At 35.9% G+C, this 20298-nt stretch overlaps 2 protein-coding genes across 2 annotated transcripts; both read right to left on the bottom strand.

Annotated features, from left to right (window-relative positions):
• Nucleotides 1-6272: 6272 nt before the first annotated feature.
• On the bottom strand, nucleotides 6273-15835 carry LOC138327096 (E-selectin-like). Its single transcript, XM_069273080.1, has 6 exons — nucleotides 15634-15835; nucleotides 15104-15283; nucleotides 9475-9654; nucleotides 8631-8807; nucleotides 7746-7931; nucleotides 6273-6766 (listed from the first exon to the last, which is right to left on the bottom strand). The coding sequence occupies exons 1-6, from the start codon at nucleotides 15833-15835 to the stop codon at nucleotides 6486-6488; spliced, it is 1206 nt and encodes a 401-aa protein (XP_069129181.1). The 3' UTR covers nucleotides 6273-6485.
• Nucleotides 15836-17071: 1236 nt separating this feature from the next.
• On the bottom strand, nucleotides 17072-18640 carry LOC138326879 (beta-2-glycoprotein 1-like). The gene is made up of 3 exons (XM_069272863.1): nucleotides 18521-18640; nucleotides 17736-17909; nucleotides 17072-17407 (listed from the first exon to the last, which is right to left on the bottom strand). Exons 1-3 carry the CDS (start codon nucleotides 18588-18590, stop codon nucleotides 17214-17216), a joined length of 438 nt encoding a protein of 145 aa, XP_069128964.1. The 5' UTR covers nucleotides 18591-18640; the 3' UTR covers nucleotides 17072-17213.
• Nucleotides 18641-20298: the final 1658 nt, after the last annotated feature.

Raw genomic sequence — 20298 nt, forward strand, 5'->3', positions numbered from 1 at the left:
AGAAAGTTCATCCCTTGGACCTGTATACAAGTGTATGTATACAAATACATACAATTAGCATCATATGAAGACTGAAGAATGTTGATTTGAGTGCTCTTGAAAGTAAACTTTTCCAATATGGACCTAGAAGATCATGAACACATTTAAACAGTATTAATTTATTAAATGTTCCTTTCAACTGTAATCATTAAATAAAATTATGATGCAATACTTTTTCATTGTTTAACTTTGTAGAAATATTTGTTTATATTAGTCCTCTAGATCCAGTGATTATAATTCTTGCATCCATATGCCTGCCCATTTGTTTGTCAGGGCTTGTGAGATAGCTTTTCAATTACTTTTTTAAAATATATAGATACCATTGTCTTAGGATTTCTAAATTCTACTTTACAAGAGAGTAGACTCAACATATAAATAAAACCATAAAACTAGCAAGTTTTCTGAAATGTTAAAAATCGTTTTGTCTGAACCAAATTTCACATTTATTGTCTATGTGTAACTTGTACATAGACCATTTATGTATTAATACTGTAGTAACAGTGATTACAAACACATAGACTAAAATGTAGTATGTAGTACTATGTACATCTGTCTTTGATTTGAGTTCTAAACAAAAAAGTGGTACCTATTGGGAAGTTGTGACTTGGGCGGAGGGTGAAATACAGAAGAAATAGCTACACATGGAAAAAAGAAAGATATACAGTACCATATGGATTCAAAGTTGCTCCAAAATCAATGAGACTAAATAAAAAAAAAGCCATGTAAACCCCAAATATGCAATGACCAGATCAATGATAAAGCACCCTTCCACTTCCAGTTATCTGTAGCTATTTCTTCTATATTTCAGCCCCCCACTCAAGTTATAACTTCCCAACCTCATGATTCTTCTGTCTTTTAGCCCCCACCCCCCACCCCCACCCCCACCCCCCAACACACACATACCTGATTGATTGTCATGTTATTTCAGGTTCCTATTCAGGTATTATTCCTAAAAACCAAAAAGGGTATACACACTGTGTAATCTCAAAGGAGGGGAACCACTTCATTCAAAAATGGAATTTACAATTTCATCTTAATTATGAAATTTTCAATTTAATTATTAATTACTGGACTATTAAAACAGTATAGAACCCCTCGGCTACAGACAAAGTACTGTGGTACACATTTCTCTTAATTAATTACTTTTCTTCAACTCAATCATCTTTTTCTCCAGAGCATAAAAAAGAACAGGAAACAACAGAAAAGGAAAGTAACATACATGTAGGCCTATATGTTTTCTGGAAATATATATGATGTGTTAATTCTCACAGCATAGGCCTACATGAATGTGAAGAATTAAATATTATCAATGTTTGAGAGAATTTCCTAGTTGTAATTCTATAGCAGCTACATGGAATGTACGTTTACATATATACATTGTACGATACATATACATCATAAAAGTTTCTTTCCTTCCAGCTGGACATTCATGTCATCTCTCCAGAACTCAAATATTGTTTACAAAAAAAAACAACCAGAGACATTGATAATTTAATTAAATCTCTGCAAAAAACTACACGAATAATTGAACACATATATTGTACTTGTAAAATATCTATGTATGAGCTAATTTATTTTCACATCTTTGACAGCTACATGCATGGACGTTCTATGGAACGTTTTCGTGTGGTTTTAAATGGGAAATTATGTTACGATTATTTGTATTTAACCTTCATGATTCGTTTGATGTAAAATACGACGAATGCGATGCTGCAATAATTGCCCCTTGCCGGGGCCCCATCTCTGCATCGGCCGAATATTTGTGTCGATTTCCATGTACAAGATGCTTTTATCGAAAAATGATTACAAAGCATTGTCATTAATGTAAGAATACTTCATTTGCATCAAATGTATCATCTCAAAACAACAATTTGCATACCGCATTAGTGGTTTATCACACGAAACGAAACAGACACGACTGAGAAACACATGTCCATGTTGACATTTCCACGCAGCCTCGTTTTCAAAGAGTTTGGCGAATTTATATTTAGAACTGTGCTAAATTTACACGGGGCTTCCCCAAAATTTTAATGGTCAAAACTGGACACCGTAAGCAGAACTTGACCATCATTATGGTATACAATGACTTTTGGAAGGCCAAAGAACGCATTTAGACTGGTTTCCTTTGCCCGACTATTCACTTTAACTTGCAATGGTACATTCTACAAAACTTTTCGATTTTCCGTTTGATCAATTTGTGGGTGATTAAGTTTTAATATGTAAATCGCTAAATTGATACCAGGTTCATGTAATTGTGGAAATATTTTGAAACATGAATTTGCGAAATAAGTCGCCATACAATGGCATAGTATTACAGTACGCCATTTCGTAATTAAACAGCTTGTATATCATAACAACAGCTTTACCTTTATTTACTTTTTGTTTCTGGATTTAAACACTCTACATATCAGATATTTTTGTGACTTTGTATGTGGACATCATGGTCCCTAGCCTTTTACTTTCTAATAAGTTCGAAACGATCGAGAATGTCCTGGGTGTTTGTTTTTATTATTTTTTACATATATATGTACGTTGATCAGGATGAAGCCAATTGTTCTTGGCAAAAAACATAGATGTAATATAAACAATTCATCCTGTCAGGCATGCAAACTCAGAACAGAAAAACAGTAGCAAACAACGAAAAAAGCAATACTAACATTCGTTATTTCAGTCAGATAATATTAGAATAAATCATTGATTTCCTTACAATACGCATGTATTTTACACAGCTTTGAAAACAATATATGTAAATATGCACTATCCTGGATGTGATGTGTTGTCTGAGATTAGTGTGCATGATTGGGGAGGAGACTCATTATTGTTCATGTAGTGTATCTGTGTAATGGTATATCTCTTCCTCATTTTATAGTGCTATCTCTGCGATCTCACAAAATCATACCCTCCACATAAACAAAACTTCCATGTAAAATAGTACACAAATACAGACAGTAGCTGTTTTGAATAGATATGATAATAAGACACTGCATTCAATCCATCTGTAAAAAGATATATTACCCTAATCATTGTACACTTGAGATGTTCATCGTGCCGTTCGTGTTATTGTTCATTACTCCGCTAAGACATTTGAGGAGTGGAGTGATATATATATTCAATATAGTTTATTACTTAAATATCTAACATAGCTGGTATTTAAATATTTGAAAATTTAATATATATATTTTTTATGTAATTACGATTACAAGAAAATCTAATATGGAAAGGGAAAAATTGAATCAAGAATCCATTTTGAGTTTTAAATTCGTATTTAGAAATTTAACTTTATTTATCTTTTTTTTTCAGTCACCTGCAACGCCGGTGATCTTAGATGTGACCCGATGGATCCTACCTCATTTTACCAATGTAAAAGTGGCGGAATATGGCGGTCCATGCCGTGCTCGTCAGGTACCAAATGGAGTCAGGCCGTTTTAACGTGTGTCCTTTCGGATTCATCCTACAGCACGGAATGTCCCAATGGTAATGTACATTACATTTCTCAAGACAACCAAGAGCTTTATATTCGGGTGTCAAAAACCATACATGTAGAGACCAGGGGCTTGGAGAGTTACAATCGCTTAGAGAACAGAAATTATCCTTTAATATTATTTTAAACGGTATGTCAGTGTATATTACATGTTAAGTTCAAGTAATTTTGTTGGAAATTTACAACGTTTAAATCAATTCCAAAATAAGGAGTGTCGAGCCTTACAATGGTATTGTAAATTGCTACGATTAATATACCTATGGATTTTTTTTCTGCTTGTTTGTTTGGTTATTTTAACGTCCTATTAACAGCCAGGGTCATGTAAGGACGGCCTTCCATATATGCAGTGTATAGCGTGTGTGAAGTGAGAGGTGCGTGTTTTGGGAGACTGCGGTATATTCATGTCTTCTTGTATAGTGGAACTGTTGCCCTTTTTTATAGTGCTATATGACTATAGCAAGCCGCCGAAGACACCAAGCAACATTCCCCATCCGGTCGCATTATACTTACAACAGGCAACCAGTCGTCCCACTCCCTGTATGCTTAGCGCTAAGCAGGAGCAGAAACTACCAATTTTATAGACTTTGGTGTGTCTTGGCCAGGGGTAAAACCCAGAGCCATCCTCACAGGGGCGAACGCTCATCTCAAAGCCAAAAGTGAGGCGGTGCCAATTGAGGCAAAGTCATTTAGGAAGAAGAGAAAAGATAAGATCCTAAATTTAGTCGCCTTTTACGATCACGCAATAGGGGCAGCAGGTACAATTCTAACGCCCTATTTGCAGGGCTGTTTTTTTCTGTTTGTGGTTGACAGGTCACTTTTGCAGGAATTATATATTGCCTAAGTCGAAAAAAATCAATATTGTGTAGGTCTTTCAACTACTTAGTATACGAGAGGAAAAGTAGACTAATCTGTGTGAGGCAGTGTGCCTTATCTAGATACAGGATTATATATTATAGTTATATAGATGCTCGCCAGGATAATAGAACCATAATGATTATTCTGTTTGCTATTTACTATATATTACATCCTTGTTATTATACTCTCAGTACTTGGAGTTCATGACTAAGCGGTTGATGAGGAATGGTTTCAGTAACGAAGTACTTAATTTGGACCATATATTTCTATGACGTAGTTATATATTTTGCAGAATGTACATCTTCACTGATAACTGGGACGGTAGTTTATTTCCATTGTGTAAATTGTTTTCTTTCATACCTACATGTGTAATACTGGCTGGTCCAGGGCAATACACTCATTTCGCCTGAGGCTTTATTGCATGGCTACCCATGAAATAAAGCCTCGTGACGTCACGACGTCAACAAAATTTCTATTTCCTTGGTATTATTTTAACATTTTTTCACAAAAATGACTGGTTTTACTATAAAAGATGCAAGCAACGGAATTTGTGTTGTGAAAGTATCACGTAATTTTTCTTGTATGGAAAATTGACTTCCAGTCGTGGATTTCTTCGAATTTATTTCAAAATGGCAGGATATTTTAGTTGTAAAATTGCAATAAAAAGTCGAGGTATGAAAGAAAAATACCCTTTCATAAGTGGATATGAATAATAGGGATATTCTACCCTCGGGATCACAAAATGTTGCAAAACCCTCGGCAAGCCTAGAGTTTTACTACATTTTGTGACCCTCGGGTTGAATATCCCTATCCTTCATATCCACATATAAAAGAGTCTTATAATCTCATACCTTAGTTGGCTCGCTCAGCCATGTCTTACAGAAATGTCGTAAATATCCTAAGACGTGTAATAACACTTTTGTGACAGTATGGGTAATAATGACGTCGTAAGCAAAAAGGGACGTCGCACGATTTTCTGGATAGACGGTAACGTCAAATCCGAGACTTATTTCAACAGTCTTATATAGAATTGAAATTGATTCATCGTCTATTATGTTAATTTTATACAGACAGATAAAAATTAATCTTGGCAGTACTGTCATACATAATGATATTTACGTCGACAGTGCAGTGAAATCAATGCATGGGGTCAGACCATTAAGCAAAGTTGTGGCTTACAATAATTAATATTTGTATTAAATGCCTTCTAAATGATATATTGTATTTTATATAAACATGCAAAACGGTTTAACAGTACATGAATTCTGTGTTACAGCTATTGTTGATAAGGCATCGTTTTGTCTATGCATTTGAATGCGCGTAATGCATCAAATCATATAATTCTAGACAGACTATTTTTAAAAAAATCTCACATTTTTTAACAAAACAAATAATGCAATAAGTATAAGGAAAACGAGAATAGAATACTAATAAGCGGAAACCCATCTTCAAACATGAAAAACTTTGTCATTTTAGCATCAGATAATATTAGGGCTGTGTATGATCAAAGTGTAGTTGAGATTTCTACATATAACATCATAAAACTACAAATCTACATTTCTATGAATATATCGGTCAATATCTCTATGTTGCCGTTAACGTCAGTTGTCTTTTGTTATATGTATGTAAAAATCTATTTAATGTTTGTATTTCCTTTCCAGATATTGAACACAGTACCACATCTAGAACATCGTCTTCAATGTCAACTACAAGATTAGACACTACTGTCGGCACAACCCATGATACTGATTTAGATTTATCTACATATTCCTCCGTTGATTCCACACTTGGGATCTTCTTAGTCTCGACTCAATCTAATTCCCTTGGTAACACCTTGGACGCACTGCAGCTGTTGGGACAAAACAGCAGATACTGCACGAAATACCGTCCCATATATCATTTCTTCCAAGGTCATCATAACAACATAATTTTTTATCAAAGTAACGAAATCACGAAAGCCTGCTCGTTGGAATCTTTTTCTACACAGTGCTTCACAGGAACCTAGTTTCATAGGTTCTTTGTAATTGTCACAAAATTGATTAGGAGCTGGCGAAACCTAAACGTCCCCACGCTTTCCGAAACATGAAGCACATTTTTGTTGAACTGATTGTTAATTGCAATTTCGAATATATTCATCCCAGTTCGTGTCAGCGTTGTCGTACTGTATGTGGTTAGTGTCATCGTGAACTCTCATGGGACGTAATATACAGTACCCTCCAGTACTCTTTCTGTAGTAATAGGCCACGCAGAAAAAGTCCGAACGAGTGTTACACGCGTTTGCGCAGTAGGACGCTGTAACACTTCCGCCACTGATAGAGGGTGTGAACGATACTGGGGGATTGAAGTACCAATCGGTTCTCTGTGTGTAGGTATTGGCATACGAACTGCATTCTGTAAAAGAGTTTTGTAATAATAAATCTTGATTGACTTCATCAAAAAAGGATGCTTGAAAAATACAGAAAAAAGACTAAACCGATGTTGAAAGATTGGCGATAATGATTTTGTTAAACACTTCAAATATTGAGACTACCTTAATCAAGTGTCACACTATAAACAATCCGACATTGTGACGTTGCTGTCTTTTTACCTCTTTTGAGAACGGACCATAATCTTCCTGACTTTCTTGATCTTTTCGTCAACAATCATGTCTTTAATTATGAATAATGTATTTTATTGTATTTTGGTGTTGTTTCTATATTCATGATGTTTGTAAAACAGGAAATAATTGTTTTTTTTTATAATCGAAGCTTACCTTTCATATGGGTGACACCATATTGGAATTATCCAAACTATATCAACCAGTGCAAATGCATTCTGTGACAATATTAGGTAGTGACTGCAGATTTTGGTTAGTTGTTACGATTTTCTTATTCCAGTTTACCCCAGTCTCGATACTTCAGATTTTCTGATTACTCTGAAGAGACCGTATTTGATCGGAACTCATGGATTATTGAGAATGGGTTTATCCTTAAATGACACTGACCGTTATATGGACAACCTTAACTCTAAAAAAACAACAATCAGATCGTCGCTCTGTAGTATAGATAGCTCTTGTATGCACCAATTATAGAAAGTCTTTCACTGCGGTTTAGAATGCCGTCTGTATCCAAACAAACAGAATATTCCCATTTACGATTTTTATTATTTTAAATGTTGAAATTAACTTGGAAACAATTTCATTTGGAAATACTGCACAAACGTTATCGGGCATCACGTAGTATGATAATTAGTCCCATTATGAATAATATGCATTCTTATTTATTATTTGTATTAAAGATACTATAAATTTGTAAAAAAATGAAATAACTTATTGCCTATTTCGATATGTTTAAATCTATATATAGCTATACAGGTAATACAACATATTTACTTGCGCAGTTGATGTTTGCAGTTGACCAATCCCCCTGAGAATTACACGTGGATGAAGCGGGATTGGATCCTGATACTAAGATAGCCCCGACGTCACAAGTATATGTAATAGTTGTCCCCTCTGACGTGCCGGATCCTGTCATGGTCGCGTAGGCTATCACGGGGTGAGCTGGGCATGTGACAACAGCTAAAGAGGAAATAAAAAGAAACAACTTATAGACATTAAAATAAACAAGCAAATTCGTGAAATTTCCATCCCCCGCTTTCAGGACATATTGTAGGTTAACATTATTGAGTATGGTTTAACCTTGGTTAAAACATGAAAAAATAAGGCACTCAAGGCATTCAACCTTTGTACCAAGTTTGAAGAAAATCGGTTAATATGTATTAGTACTATACGTAGTGACAGAAACTGACTTTTATTTCAACAAAGTGCCGTAATTCCGCTAAATAAGGTCCATCGACAGTCGTGATCGAGGTTGGCCGAGCCCTTAAGGCATTTAACCTTGTCATCAAGTTTAAAAAAAATCGGCTAACATTTGTTACAGTTATTGCACGGAAACGAAGTTTTATAGACAGACAGACACACAGACAGACAGGACAGACACACAGACAAAGACAGACACACAGACAGACGGACAAACCCAAATTAATATCCCCCGATTTGGAAAAAGCGGGAGATAAAAATAAATGAAGTATTATATGATATGATAGCATTTGAAAGGAGAACACGACCAGACGTTTCAGTTTAATGAGGACGAACTTCTTAATCATTTACTCTATTGACATAAACATATCTAACCAGATACCATGATGATGTGATGGTATTATCTCAAATATATTTGAACGCTATTAGAACAAAATCAAAATTAAAAAAGTGACATACCTGGTGTACACGAGTACGAACTTCCAGTCCATGAGCCGGACGACTGGCACGTGACAGTAAACACACTACCACCAATGTTATATCCAGTGGCACAACCAAATGTCCTCGAACAATCAAATGTCGTACACCCAGAGCTGACCACGCCATTAGCTTCCGTGACAGTTGGCTCGCCACAGTCTGGAAAAATCAATTATGAATGTCAGTCCAAAAAGGAGAAGATCTTATCATTAACAAAAAATAGAGAATATCAAACTTTAATTATTTTACCATTAGGTATGATGTCAATTTCAAGTATATCTTCCTGATATATATTTTTAGAGGCAACGAATCAAGGGTAAACAAATTTAAATCTGCTATTTTATAAACACAATTTGCAAATAAATCTGCTATTTTGTAAACGAAATTTCGATTTTGATCTCGATTGGTTTAGTCATGAAACACATAAGGTCACTTTAATGATGAGCACATTTTTGCAGAGAAAAGTAACAATCATAACGGTTTAGTTAAATATCTTATCTTCTTATCTGTACTCATAACTTTCGTTCTCCAGAAACAAATTTCATCTGTTTTGACTTGGTTGTATAAGTAATGAACTTTCAGTTATTACCAATTTTGAAAAGTCACATGGAGTACAGGATACTCGCTATCAATTATTTTATTTTGTTTATCTAGTGTGGGTTTGAAATATTTACCAAAAAGCGTCTTATGTTTTAATAATATATAGTACGATTGATTGGTATTTGGTGCTAGTGCAATCCCATAACTTATTCAACCCGAGAGCACATACGCTGGACTCATGCTTTATGAAAAATATTGATTATCTATAGATGGAACAACAACCTACCAACTAGCGTACACGAGTACGAACTTCCTGTCCATGAGCCGGACGACTGGCACGTGACAGTAAATACACTACCACCAATGTTATATCCGGTGGCACAACCAAATGTCCTCGAACAATCAAATGTCGTACAACCAGAGCTGACCACGCCATTAGCTTCCGTGACAGTTGGCTCGCCACAGTCTGGAAAAATCAATTATGAATATCAGTCCAAAAAGGAGAAGATCTTATCATTAACAAAAATAGAGAATATCAAACTTTAATTATTTCACCATTGCTTATAATGTCAGTTTAAAGCATCCATTCCTGATATGTTTTTGTTACAGGTTTTGTCATTAAAGACTCGCAGACGTTCGTCGAACACTGTCAGATTTAATCACCACATGTTTTTACATACGGGTACTCCCCGTGTTACTTCACTCAAGCACAATGCTACATAAGTTAACCTAACGATATTACTTCACTCAAGTAAGGTAGTACTTCAATGGAACCTATTACCAACATCTCCCCTTTTCATGAGTAAATGAAATTACTATGAAAATTACTGACAATCAAATTACTTGAGAATGAATGTAACTTGAACTCAAATAACAATTTAAAGTTTAACTCTTGATCTGAACAGTTTATCAATACTATCATCATCATGATTATTTATGATCACTGTATCAATTGTTCGTACAGTAATTAAACTGTCCAATCATACTACATATAAAACTTGAACTTTATCAAACTATAAACTATAGAAAAGGCATTCGTACGAAAAATCGTTCAGGATCTTTCTCTTAACCACACGTCCGTACCGCGATCACAGGATGTCCTGATGTAGTCTGGACACTATGATTGACAGAAGGTTTACTCTCATTTCTAGTAGTACCAGGTGTATAAGGACTACTAGGCACAGTCACTATTGTCTTGTCATCGCGATTCCTATCACTTGGAACTCCTACATCTGTGATGTCAATATCTGGGTAATCATGATCAGTTAATGTATCGAGCGCGTTTGCAGTTGTATCACGTACATCGCGTTTCACTTGCTGTAAATGTCTATGGTTCCTCCGGATCCTAGATTGTCCATTGGATGTTGTGACAATGTATGAACGTCTTTCTGGATCAGCACTTTCCACGCGACCCATTGTGTTCCAGGTTTTCTGGTTATCAAGCTTAATTCGCACTTCCTCCCCTGGGTGCAGTTCTGGTAATTTCCTTACTGCGTGATGCTGGTTGTACTGATATGTATATTCTCCTTGTACAACATGTCATGGTTTCTAACTTCTTCAAAGTTCGGCCATCTTGGATTTAGATTTTTTTTCTCCATTACATGTAATGTGGTTCTGATTTGACGTCCCATTATCAGCTGACAGGGGCTGATGCCAGTTGATGCTACAGGTGTTGACCTGTAAGCCATCAAAGCTTTGAATATGTCATCCTGCTTTAAGATTCGTTTCGCGATCTTAACGGCACTTTCGGCTTCCCCATTTGACTGTGGGTAATGCGGACTAGAAAATGTCTGTTGAAAGTTATAATCAACTGCAAATTCATTGAATTCCTTTGAAGCAAATTGTGGCCCATTGTCAGACACAAATTCTACAGGCACGCCCCAACGCGCGAAGATGTTCTTTAGCTTTCCTATGACATTAGCACTGGATGTACTAGGTAAGTATGCAAGTTCCAAATAACTTGAAAAGTAGTCCTTGACCACCAAATAACTTTTGTTTTCAAAGTCACACAAGTCTGCAGATATCTTCTCCCATAGACGTCCAGGTAATGGTCTTGTTATCAAAGGTTCTTTCCTCTGTGATGATCTATGTGTTTGACAGAACTGACAGTTCTCCACTTTTGCCTTTATATCCTTATTGATTCCTGGCCACCATACAGATGTCGCGGCGCGTTCGCGAGATTTCGCTATTCCTTGATGTCCCTCGTGTATTGTCTCAAGGACCTCAGATCTCTGACATTCCGGTATGACGATCCGATCTCTGTACAACATTCGGCCGTCTGATATCATTAACTCGCCATGTGCTTCGAAGTATCCTTCCATACCTTCCTCCAGGCCTGTTAAACGATCTGGCCATCCTAGATTTGTAAAGTGAATTGTTTTCTGAGCATATTTGTCATCAGCCAATGCTTGCCGAATGCTGGATAGCTTTCTGTCTGAAATAGGTTGACATGACTTGACACAGTTGACATACAATTCTACGTCATCCTCCATTTCAACATGAGTCTCTGGTGACTTCATTGGACTGCGCGAAAGGGTGTCTGGTACGACTAATGATTTTCCTGGTACATGTTCAGCTGTGACATTGAATCGGCGTAGTCTCATTAGTAAGCGTTGCCATCGCAGCGGTGTTTTGTCAATATCTTGCTTGTTCATAAGGAGTACTAACGGTTTGTGATCTGTCAGGATTTTGAATCCATGTAAGCCAACTAGATACCTCTCAAACTTCTACCAGGCCCACACCAACGCGAGACACTCCTTCTCTATTTGAGCATATTTTGTATCCGCAGATGTCAATTTTCGTGAAAAAACGCTATGGGTTGTAATCCATCCCCATCCTGCTGAAATAATGCTGCACCGAGTCCATAGCTGCTTGCATCAGCACTGACTACTATAGGCTTAGTCGCGTCATAGAGAGAAAGTACTGGCGTGTCAGTAAGCTTTTCTTTCACGTCATCAAAGTCTTTTTGTTGCATAGTTGTCCAATTCCAAACTTGGTCGGACTTGAGCAAGTCTGTCATAGGTTTCATAATGGTAGAGAGGTCAGATAGAAATATCCCGAGGTAGTTTATCATTCTGATAATACGACGCAGCTCAGTGATATATCTCGGAGATTCCAAATCACGAATGGCCTCGACACGTTTTGGATTTGGCAATATTCCCTTGTCGCTGGTCACGTGGCCAAAATATTCAATGTGATTTGCCAAACTCGCATTTGTCCTTGTTCAACCTTAATTCTGATTTTTGTATGCTGTCCATAACCATCTTCAAACGTTGATCATGTTCCTCTAACGTTTTGCCATAGATAAGTGTATCGTCAATAATAGCCTCAACTCCATCCAAACCAGACAATAATTCTGTCATTTTCCGTTGAAATATTTCTGGCGCCAAGGATATTCCGAAGGGAACGCGGCGAAAACAAAAACACCCAAAAGGTGTTATGAATGTGGTCAACCTCGAACTCTCAGAATGTAATGGTACCTGATAAACCCCACTACTTGCGTCCAACTTCGAGAATACGGTAGCTCCCACCAGTTTTGGTGAAATATCATTAAGTGTTGGTAACATCAAATGTTCGTGTTTCACGCCTTCATTCAACTTTTTCAAGTCAACACATATCCTCACATTTCCATTTGTCTTGATTACCGGAACCATTGGAGCGCACCAGTCAGAAGGATCTGTGACTTTTTCTACAATACCGTCCTTTTCCATTCCGACTAGTTTTCCACTTTTTCCAAGAGTGGGAATGGTGCTCGACGAGCTGTTGTGACACAGTATGGCGTGTTATCAGGTTTCATCTTGATTGTTACTGGTTCACATTCTACAAGACTTGTAGAACCAAATACCTGCTTATCAATAGTCACTTCATTAAGTCTTTTAATTAGACCCATTTGAACTACAACATTCCTGCCTAACAGATTTGTCGCCTCTGTACCACGGACAACAAATACATCAAACTTGTAATGAATGCCCTTGAACTTGGTGTTGGCCTTGAACTTTCCAACTGTTGACAGTTTTCCCCCAGGACTTTGTAATGTTGAACTGACTCCACACATTTTTGTTCTTTCCTGTAAGTGATTGTATGTTGATTCAGAAATTACACTTATGTCTGCTCCTGTGTCAATATTCATGGTAATTGGAGTTCTAGCTATACGTAGTGTGACTGTCTATGGTTCTCCATTATCCTCACAGGTAATAGATCCCAAAATTATGGCTGCTGATCACCTGTCTCGAACACCACATCTCGGACTTGTTTCTGTACATGTTTTTGATCGACAACACACTGCGAAATGGTTGTACTTTTTACATTCATTACACCGCTTACCGTAAGCTGGGCACACATCACTACTGCCATGAATGCGGTTACACCGAGTACATGTACTATCTGTGGATTGTTGTTGCTGTTGTTTGTGTTGCTGTGTGGCCTTTGTATGTTGTTTTGGTCTAGGTTTGTATGCAGTCCTTTGCCCTTTATCATTAGAGTTCCGTTTTATTTGTTCGACCATCCTGTGACCTTGTTCCTTCATTTGAGATTTCACGAGCTCAGCTTGTCTCGCTGTCTGCAGTGCTGCATCAAGAGTTAAATCTGGCTTCATCTGTAATTTCTCTGATATAGATTTGTCAGAAATCCCTATCACGAGCCTGTCTCTGATCTGTTCGTGTTTACTTGTGAAATCACAGTTCTCCGCTATTTCATACAGTACGCGAACAAAGGCCGCAATTGATTCCCCTGGATTTTGAGTTCTCATGTGAAATCTAGCCCTCTCATGATTCACGTTTCGTTTTGGTACGAAATATGTGTCAAATTTTTCAAGAACTGTCTCGTATTTTGCCTCATCACCGGCGTTGGTAAATGTAAATGACTTGAACACGTGTTCCGCTTGTTTACCCATTGCATATATGAGCGCACTTACTTGCACTTCTTCCTCATTTTTGTAGAGCTTTGTTGCCGTGCGATAGCGCGCGAAACGCTGTTTCCAATCCAGCCATTCTACCGGGGCGCTATAGTTGAGGTTCTCCGGTGGCGTAAATTTAGCCATGACGTCGGTTTCTTCACTTACAACTTGGGTTGTGGATCTTCTGGTGTCTTCATGCAACACTCTTGTACACGTTTAAAACACTTCTGACACCATGTTACAGGTTTTGTCATTAAAGATTCGCAGACGGTCGTCGAACGATGTCAGATTTATTCAGCACATGTTTTTACATACGGGTACTCCCCGTGTTACTTCACTCAAGCACAATACTACATAAGTGAACCTAACGATATTATTTCACTCAAGTAAGGTAGTACTTCAATCGAACCTATTACCAACAGTTTTGTTTTAGAGGCAACAAATAAATGAAGTGTAAACAAATTAAAATCTGCAATTTTGTAAACAAAATTTGAAAATAAATCTGATATTGCGTAAACAAAATTTGCAAATAAATCTGCTATTGCGTAAACAAAATTTCGATTTTTATCTCGATTGATAGAGTCATGATACACATAAGGTCACTGCAATGATGAAGCACATTTTGACAGAGAAAAGTAACAATCGGATTGATAAAATATCTTACCTTCTTATATTTAATAAATGAGGTTTCCTCTATGCGTACTTATAACTTTCGTTCTCCGGAAACATATTTCATCTGGTTTGACTTGGTTGTATAAGTAAAGAACTTTTTGTTATTACCAATTTTGGAAAGACACCTGGTGCAGAACAAACTCGCTATCAATTATATTATTTTATTTATGTATTATGAGTTTGAAATAATTAAAAGAAAGCGTATTATGTATTAATAATATATGGTAAAATCTTTTTATGTTTGGTGCTAACGTAATGCTTATAACTTATGACACCTGAGCGCACATGCACTGGGATCATGTTTTATGTAAAATATTAGTTATAATTAGATGGAACAACTACCACCTACCAACTGGCGTACACGAGTACGAACTTCCTGTCCACGAGCCCGCCGACTGACAGTTGACTGTAAATACACTTCCACCAATGTTATATCCACTGGCACAAGAGAACGTTCTGGAACATCCAAGTGTTGTACAGCCAGTGTTTACTACTCCATTGGGTTCCGTGACTGTTGGATCGCCACAGTCTGTAAAGTTCATCAGAAAACAAAATAATGATTATCATGTCTTTTCCTAAAAAGGGAGACGACCGAATATGAATTCAATTTGAAATGCAATTATATCTTACGTTTAATATTTTCTTTACTGTTGATATTTAGCGTTTGAAAGTGGCAAAACGACTGTTCATTGATTTGCATGGTCGCTTACAAAGTTCCATTTTCAATAGCGATTTACTAAATCTTGATATAATATAGACAAAAAACATGATTAGACAGATAATCGATAGAAAAAATGACCATAATGTAGTAACAAAATTTTAGGCAAAAATATTAAATATATATATGTATATATATATGCAGATGGAACAACTACATACCTACGGCGGTACATGTGAGGGCTAGTGACGACCAGGAACCAGAACTCTGACAGGAAATAGAACCACTTCCGCTGTTAGCGGTATATCCGGTGTTACACGAGAAGGTTCTGGTTACTGGGTAGGTAGTGAGAGAGGTGGATGTGTCTATACTTCCTCCTGATAGAGTCGGAGGGGTTCCACAGTCAACTAATAAACAACGCATTTTATTGCATTATGCAGCTGTTATTTCACATAAAAATATCAGCAATCATATCTTTCTCAAATTTATCGAAACACTAACTTTGTAATAATATTCTTCGGGATCTGATCTTAATTGTTTCGAATGACGTTAATGTATAGTTGTTTTGCAAGTTCGTTTAAGAGCCTATTTGTATAAACTAGTACATCCTCTGAAACAATACATTTGCAATTTAGGCTTATTATATAATAAAGATTTTCTCGTATAAAATCTATTTTATTCCTTAAAGAAAGAAAAAAGGTGATATAGCAAATATAGCCAAGACATTAATTAATAACAGGCTAATGTTCAATTATCAGTTACAATAATAACGAAACCGGTCATGTATTGTAAGATTCCTGCATAACATATAAAACTCTATGAGTTTAATTATAGGAAAAAAAGAAGCATATATTCCTATTCATTTTCTATGTTAAACGGTTTATGATGAGAGTACACTTCTATATGATTGTGCTATATAGCTTCATGGAGATAAACATTAAATAAACATGGGTTAAGCCTTGAATAAAAAATACACGATCTCTTGTTTCCAATTTGAGGAACTTATTTCTTCTATAAAATCTTCACATCACTCAGTTGGAAATGACTTACAATGTACATATATTTTACGTTTATGAGCAAATCATATTAATGCTGATGGAAATATTAAGATTATGATTGAATGAGAATGAAAATCTTATTTTGGCATCTTGGCAAATTTGAGTCTTGCCAATTTGATACAACACTGTATTTGCTGTGAAAGGGACAGACCTGGTGTACATGAGTACGAACTTCCTGTCCACGAGCCGGACGACTGGCATGTGACAGTAAACACACTACCACCAGTGTTATATCCGGTGGCACAACCGAATATCCTCGAACAATCAAATGTCGTACACCCAGAGCTGACCACGCCATTGGCTTCCGTGACAGTTGGCTCGCCACAGTCTGGAAAGTTCAGGAATAGAAAAGGAAAATAGAATGATTATATTTCCTCAAAATGTAGACGACGAAACGTTCTTTAATCTGGACCGTCTTTAATCTGGACAGTATGTACGTTAATACTTGAAATTTGATTCATTCCATTTTAGCCTGTGTTTTCACATTATCAGTTGCAAATTAACATTTGGAAGAAAGCTGTTATTTTTTTTATTATTATTTATTTGTTTGATTCTTTACATATTCATATTTTAAATACGATTGGCAGAATGTTGATACAAATTAGGTGTAAAAAAGAAAAGGTCATATAGATGATTATTATATGGGTAATCGATAGAAACATCAGTCATAAGGTAGTCAATGGAAAATTTACCTAACTACATGTATATTATAGGCAAAACTATTGTATATATAAATGGAACAACTACATACCTATGGCTGTACACGTGAGGGCTAGTGACGACCAGGAACCAGAACTCTGACAGGAAATAGAACCACTTCCGCTGTTAGTGGTATATCCGGTGTTACACGAGTAGGACCTGGTTACTGGGTAGGTAGTGAGAGAGGTAGATGTATCTATACTTCCTCCAGATAGAGTCGGAGGGGTTCCACAATCAACTAATAAACAACCCAAACAATGCTTATATTCTGGAACTGTTAATGTTTATCGTCATTAATTTGCCATTCTATGAAACTTGAAATGGTTAAGAACATAAACATAGAATTTCTTTACTATTTTCAAAAAAAAAAAAAAAAAAAAAAAAAAATGTTCTGATTCTCGTATGATGATTGGTATCGCAGTCCATATATATCGAAATGCAACTTTCCTAAAAAGATTTGAGGATCTTAGGTAACAAGTACTTAACGTTTAATAAAACCAAATTATAAAAAAAAAAGTTAAATTCTTTCAAGACACGATCCTTGTCAATAACCTATGAAAATTCACCTGGGGAACAGGAACCAGTTAATGCAGTCCAAGTTAAATCATTTCCACATGAGGTTTTGATGTCACTTCCGCCGGAAGTGTATCCACTCTTGCATGTATATATGCGCTCTGTTCCAATAAGACTTTCACCTGCTGTTATATCGCCATTTGTTAGGTTTGGAGGTGAGGGACATCCTGCATAAATGTAAATGAAACATAACATAGCATAAGTTTCTGTTCATTTTGTCAATCTGAAAATAGATTTAGTATCTAAAGTAAGCGTGTGAACAATCTTGGATCGCGTATCAATATACAAAATGGTTTGATTAGATAAACCATGCCTTATATTCGTCTTCCATAACCAAGATCTATGAACCACTGAAATACAGCGGACACGGAAAACTACATTGATGATATACTATGTCATGAACCTATTAGACATATGTGCATACGTAGAGTAATATACCACAGTTTATACCACAAAAATCTAAAGATTTTTTGTTAATTCAATGCGTTCATTAAAACTTTGAAACCCAATGTGATCAAATTTCCATTTAACGTTTTATAAAATCCATTAAACAGCAATATCTTGATTCATCAATTTGCCCATTTTATTCTTTAATTTTAAGGATTTACCCATATCTTATATTTTCTTGTGTGTGTGCAAACTGCATTGCCTATGCGTTTTTTAACTAACATTAGAAATAATTTGAAAATACTTATCCTAAAACCTAAACCTGTATTTGACATCGGTAACACCAGAATTATCTTCAGCCTTATTTATCACGTAAACGTATTTCACTTACCAGCACAGGAGAAACTAGGTAATGTCCATGTACCTGTTGCCACACACTTGACATTTGGGTTACCGGACATAGCCAGACCCGAATTACACTGGAACGTTATGGTGTCAGACACACTGTATACTGATCTCGCCGCAATATACCCGGCGTTAGCTGCAGGACCCGGTAGTGTAGAGCAGGCTGTTGAATAGAAATATTCTCTCCATATTCATCTACTTTATTTAGACACACGATTGGATACCGATAGAGTAGAGGTCGCTTACTCTTTTGAGACATTAGTCCTTAAATTTGTTTGGTTAAAAAAAAACCCGGAACCAGACCAAAATCACTTTGTTTTTATCAATGCATTTTCTGTGTTCTGCCAAATAGTTTATCATTTGTTGCTCAAAAAATTATGAATATATTCTTTGCATCATTTTATTTCAAAACAACCTTACATTATTATTATACGTTTGTAATGAAGGATTTTTCTTTGTATTTATATACATGACACAGAAGATGTAACAAAACTTTTGCTTACTGAGATTTCGGTCAGCATTTGTTATGTTGATTTCTCGGCCTCAGGCAAAAGTTTAGTCATCTGATTCAACCTAACACATGATGTCCTCAAACTCAATTAATAAACGTATAATGTAAACTACTTCATGGAAGGAATATTTCGCTAAATTTCGTTTTAGAACGATATAAGTGTTATTTACGCCTTTAAAAATGTTCACAGAAAAAAGGAAAAATCTTGGTAATTGATTAAAGTTTTTCTTTTGTTGGTGTGTAGAATAATTCTCACCGGTTATGACACAAACTGCAGCCGAAGTTGACCTTTCCACACATTCCGAATTGGTAGGACAACTCATCGTTTCACAAGGTCCAACCATCGCCTGCGAGATAAAATTAATTACAAAATCATCTATGGTCCAACCACCGCCTGCAAGATAAAATTAATTACAAAATCATCAATTGTCCAATCACCGCCTGCAAGATAAAATTAATTACAAAATCATCAATTGTCCAATCAATGTCTGCAAAACTTTATAAGTGCCGTAATTGGGTGAACATTTTGACATGCTATTTTATCTCAGTAATCTATTGGAGACCATTACCTATGGTGAATAAAGCTATGAAAACCATTCAGATTGACATACAACATTAGTTACAACACGGAATTTATGCACTGTAAAAATTTCGTTTTTATACCTATGTATGTTTAAATGGTAACATATCTCCAGAATCATTTCACAATTACCAACACTTGTACTGCCAAAAATCATCATCAGCTTTTATTTGTGCTTGTAAAATTAAAACCTAGTCATTTTAAGTATTGTAAATTTCAAAATGTTGGTAAGTTTTGATGGTGAACAAAATAATTAAAACTCTTCTTGAGTATGAACATTAAGGCACATATAGCTTTATAATTCCAAACTCATCAGTGATCCAAACAACGTCTTGAATAAAAACAATTCCAACGTTATTGAGAAGAGGTTTATTTGAAATAATTGCTGGTTTCGTTTTGGTTTTTCAAATCTTTGCCTTCTGAATATCACACCCAAGACATTGGTGGTCAAATTAACTTCAAGAATCAAAAACCTATTTCAAAACTATCGACGAAATCATTTACACTATTGCTGTTTTTCGTATGGTGCCTCGTTCAGCTTTCTGATTAATATAGATATAAGGACATATTTGAATTGAAACACTAGGACTCAATTGAAATAGTTTCTGCACAGATTGCACCCATACTACAATTACAAAAATTATACATATTTGGCACAAAAACGATAAATAAT

The sequence above is a fragment of the Argopecten irradians genome, chromosome 7, assembly GCF_041381155.1.
Source record: "Argopecten irradians isolate NY chromosome 7, Ai_NY, whole genome shotgun sequence".
NCBI lineage: Eukaryota > Metazoa > Mollusca > Bivalvia > Pectinida > Pectinidae > Argopecten > Argopecten irradians.

Bases quoted from the DNA above. Each gene is read 5' to 3' on its own strand.
- LOC138327096 (XM_069273080.1), bottom strand. From the start codon at position 15,835: ATGCGTTGTTTATTAGTTGACTGTGGAACCCCTCCGACTCTATCAGGA. The intron at 8,808-9,474 runs GTAGGTTGTTGT...TGATTTTTCCAG, and splicing joins GTACTCGTGTACGCTAGTTG to ACTGTGGCGAGCCAACTGTC. The intron at 6,767-7,745 runs GTAAATATGTTG...ACTCTTTTACAG, and splicing joins TGCAAACATCAACTGCGCAA to AATGCAGTTCGTATGCCAAT.
- LOC138326879 (XM_069272863.1), bottom strand. From the start codon at position 18,590: ATGTCCGGTAACCCAAATGTCAAGTGTGTGGCAACAGGTACATGGACA. The intron at 17,910-18,520 runs GTAAGTGAAATA...ACATTTATGCAG, and splicing joins ACCTAGTTTCTCCTGTGCTG to GATGTCCCTCACCTCCAAAC. The intron at 17,408-17,735 runs GTGAATTTTCAT...GTTGTTTATTAG, and splicing joins AACTGGTTCCTGTTCCCCAG to TTGATTGTGGAACCCCTCCG.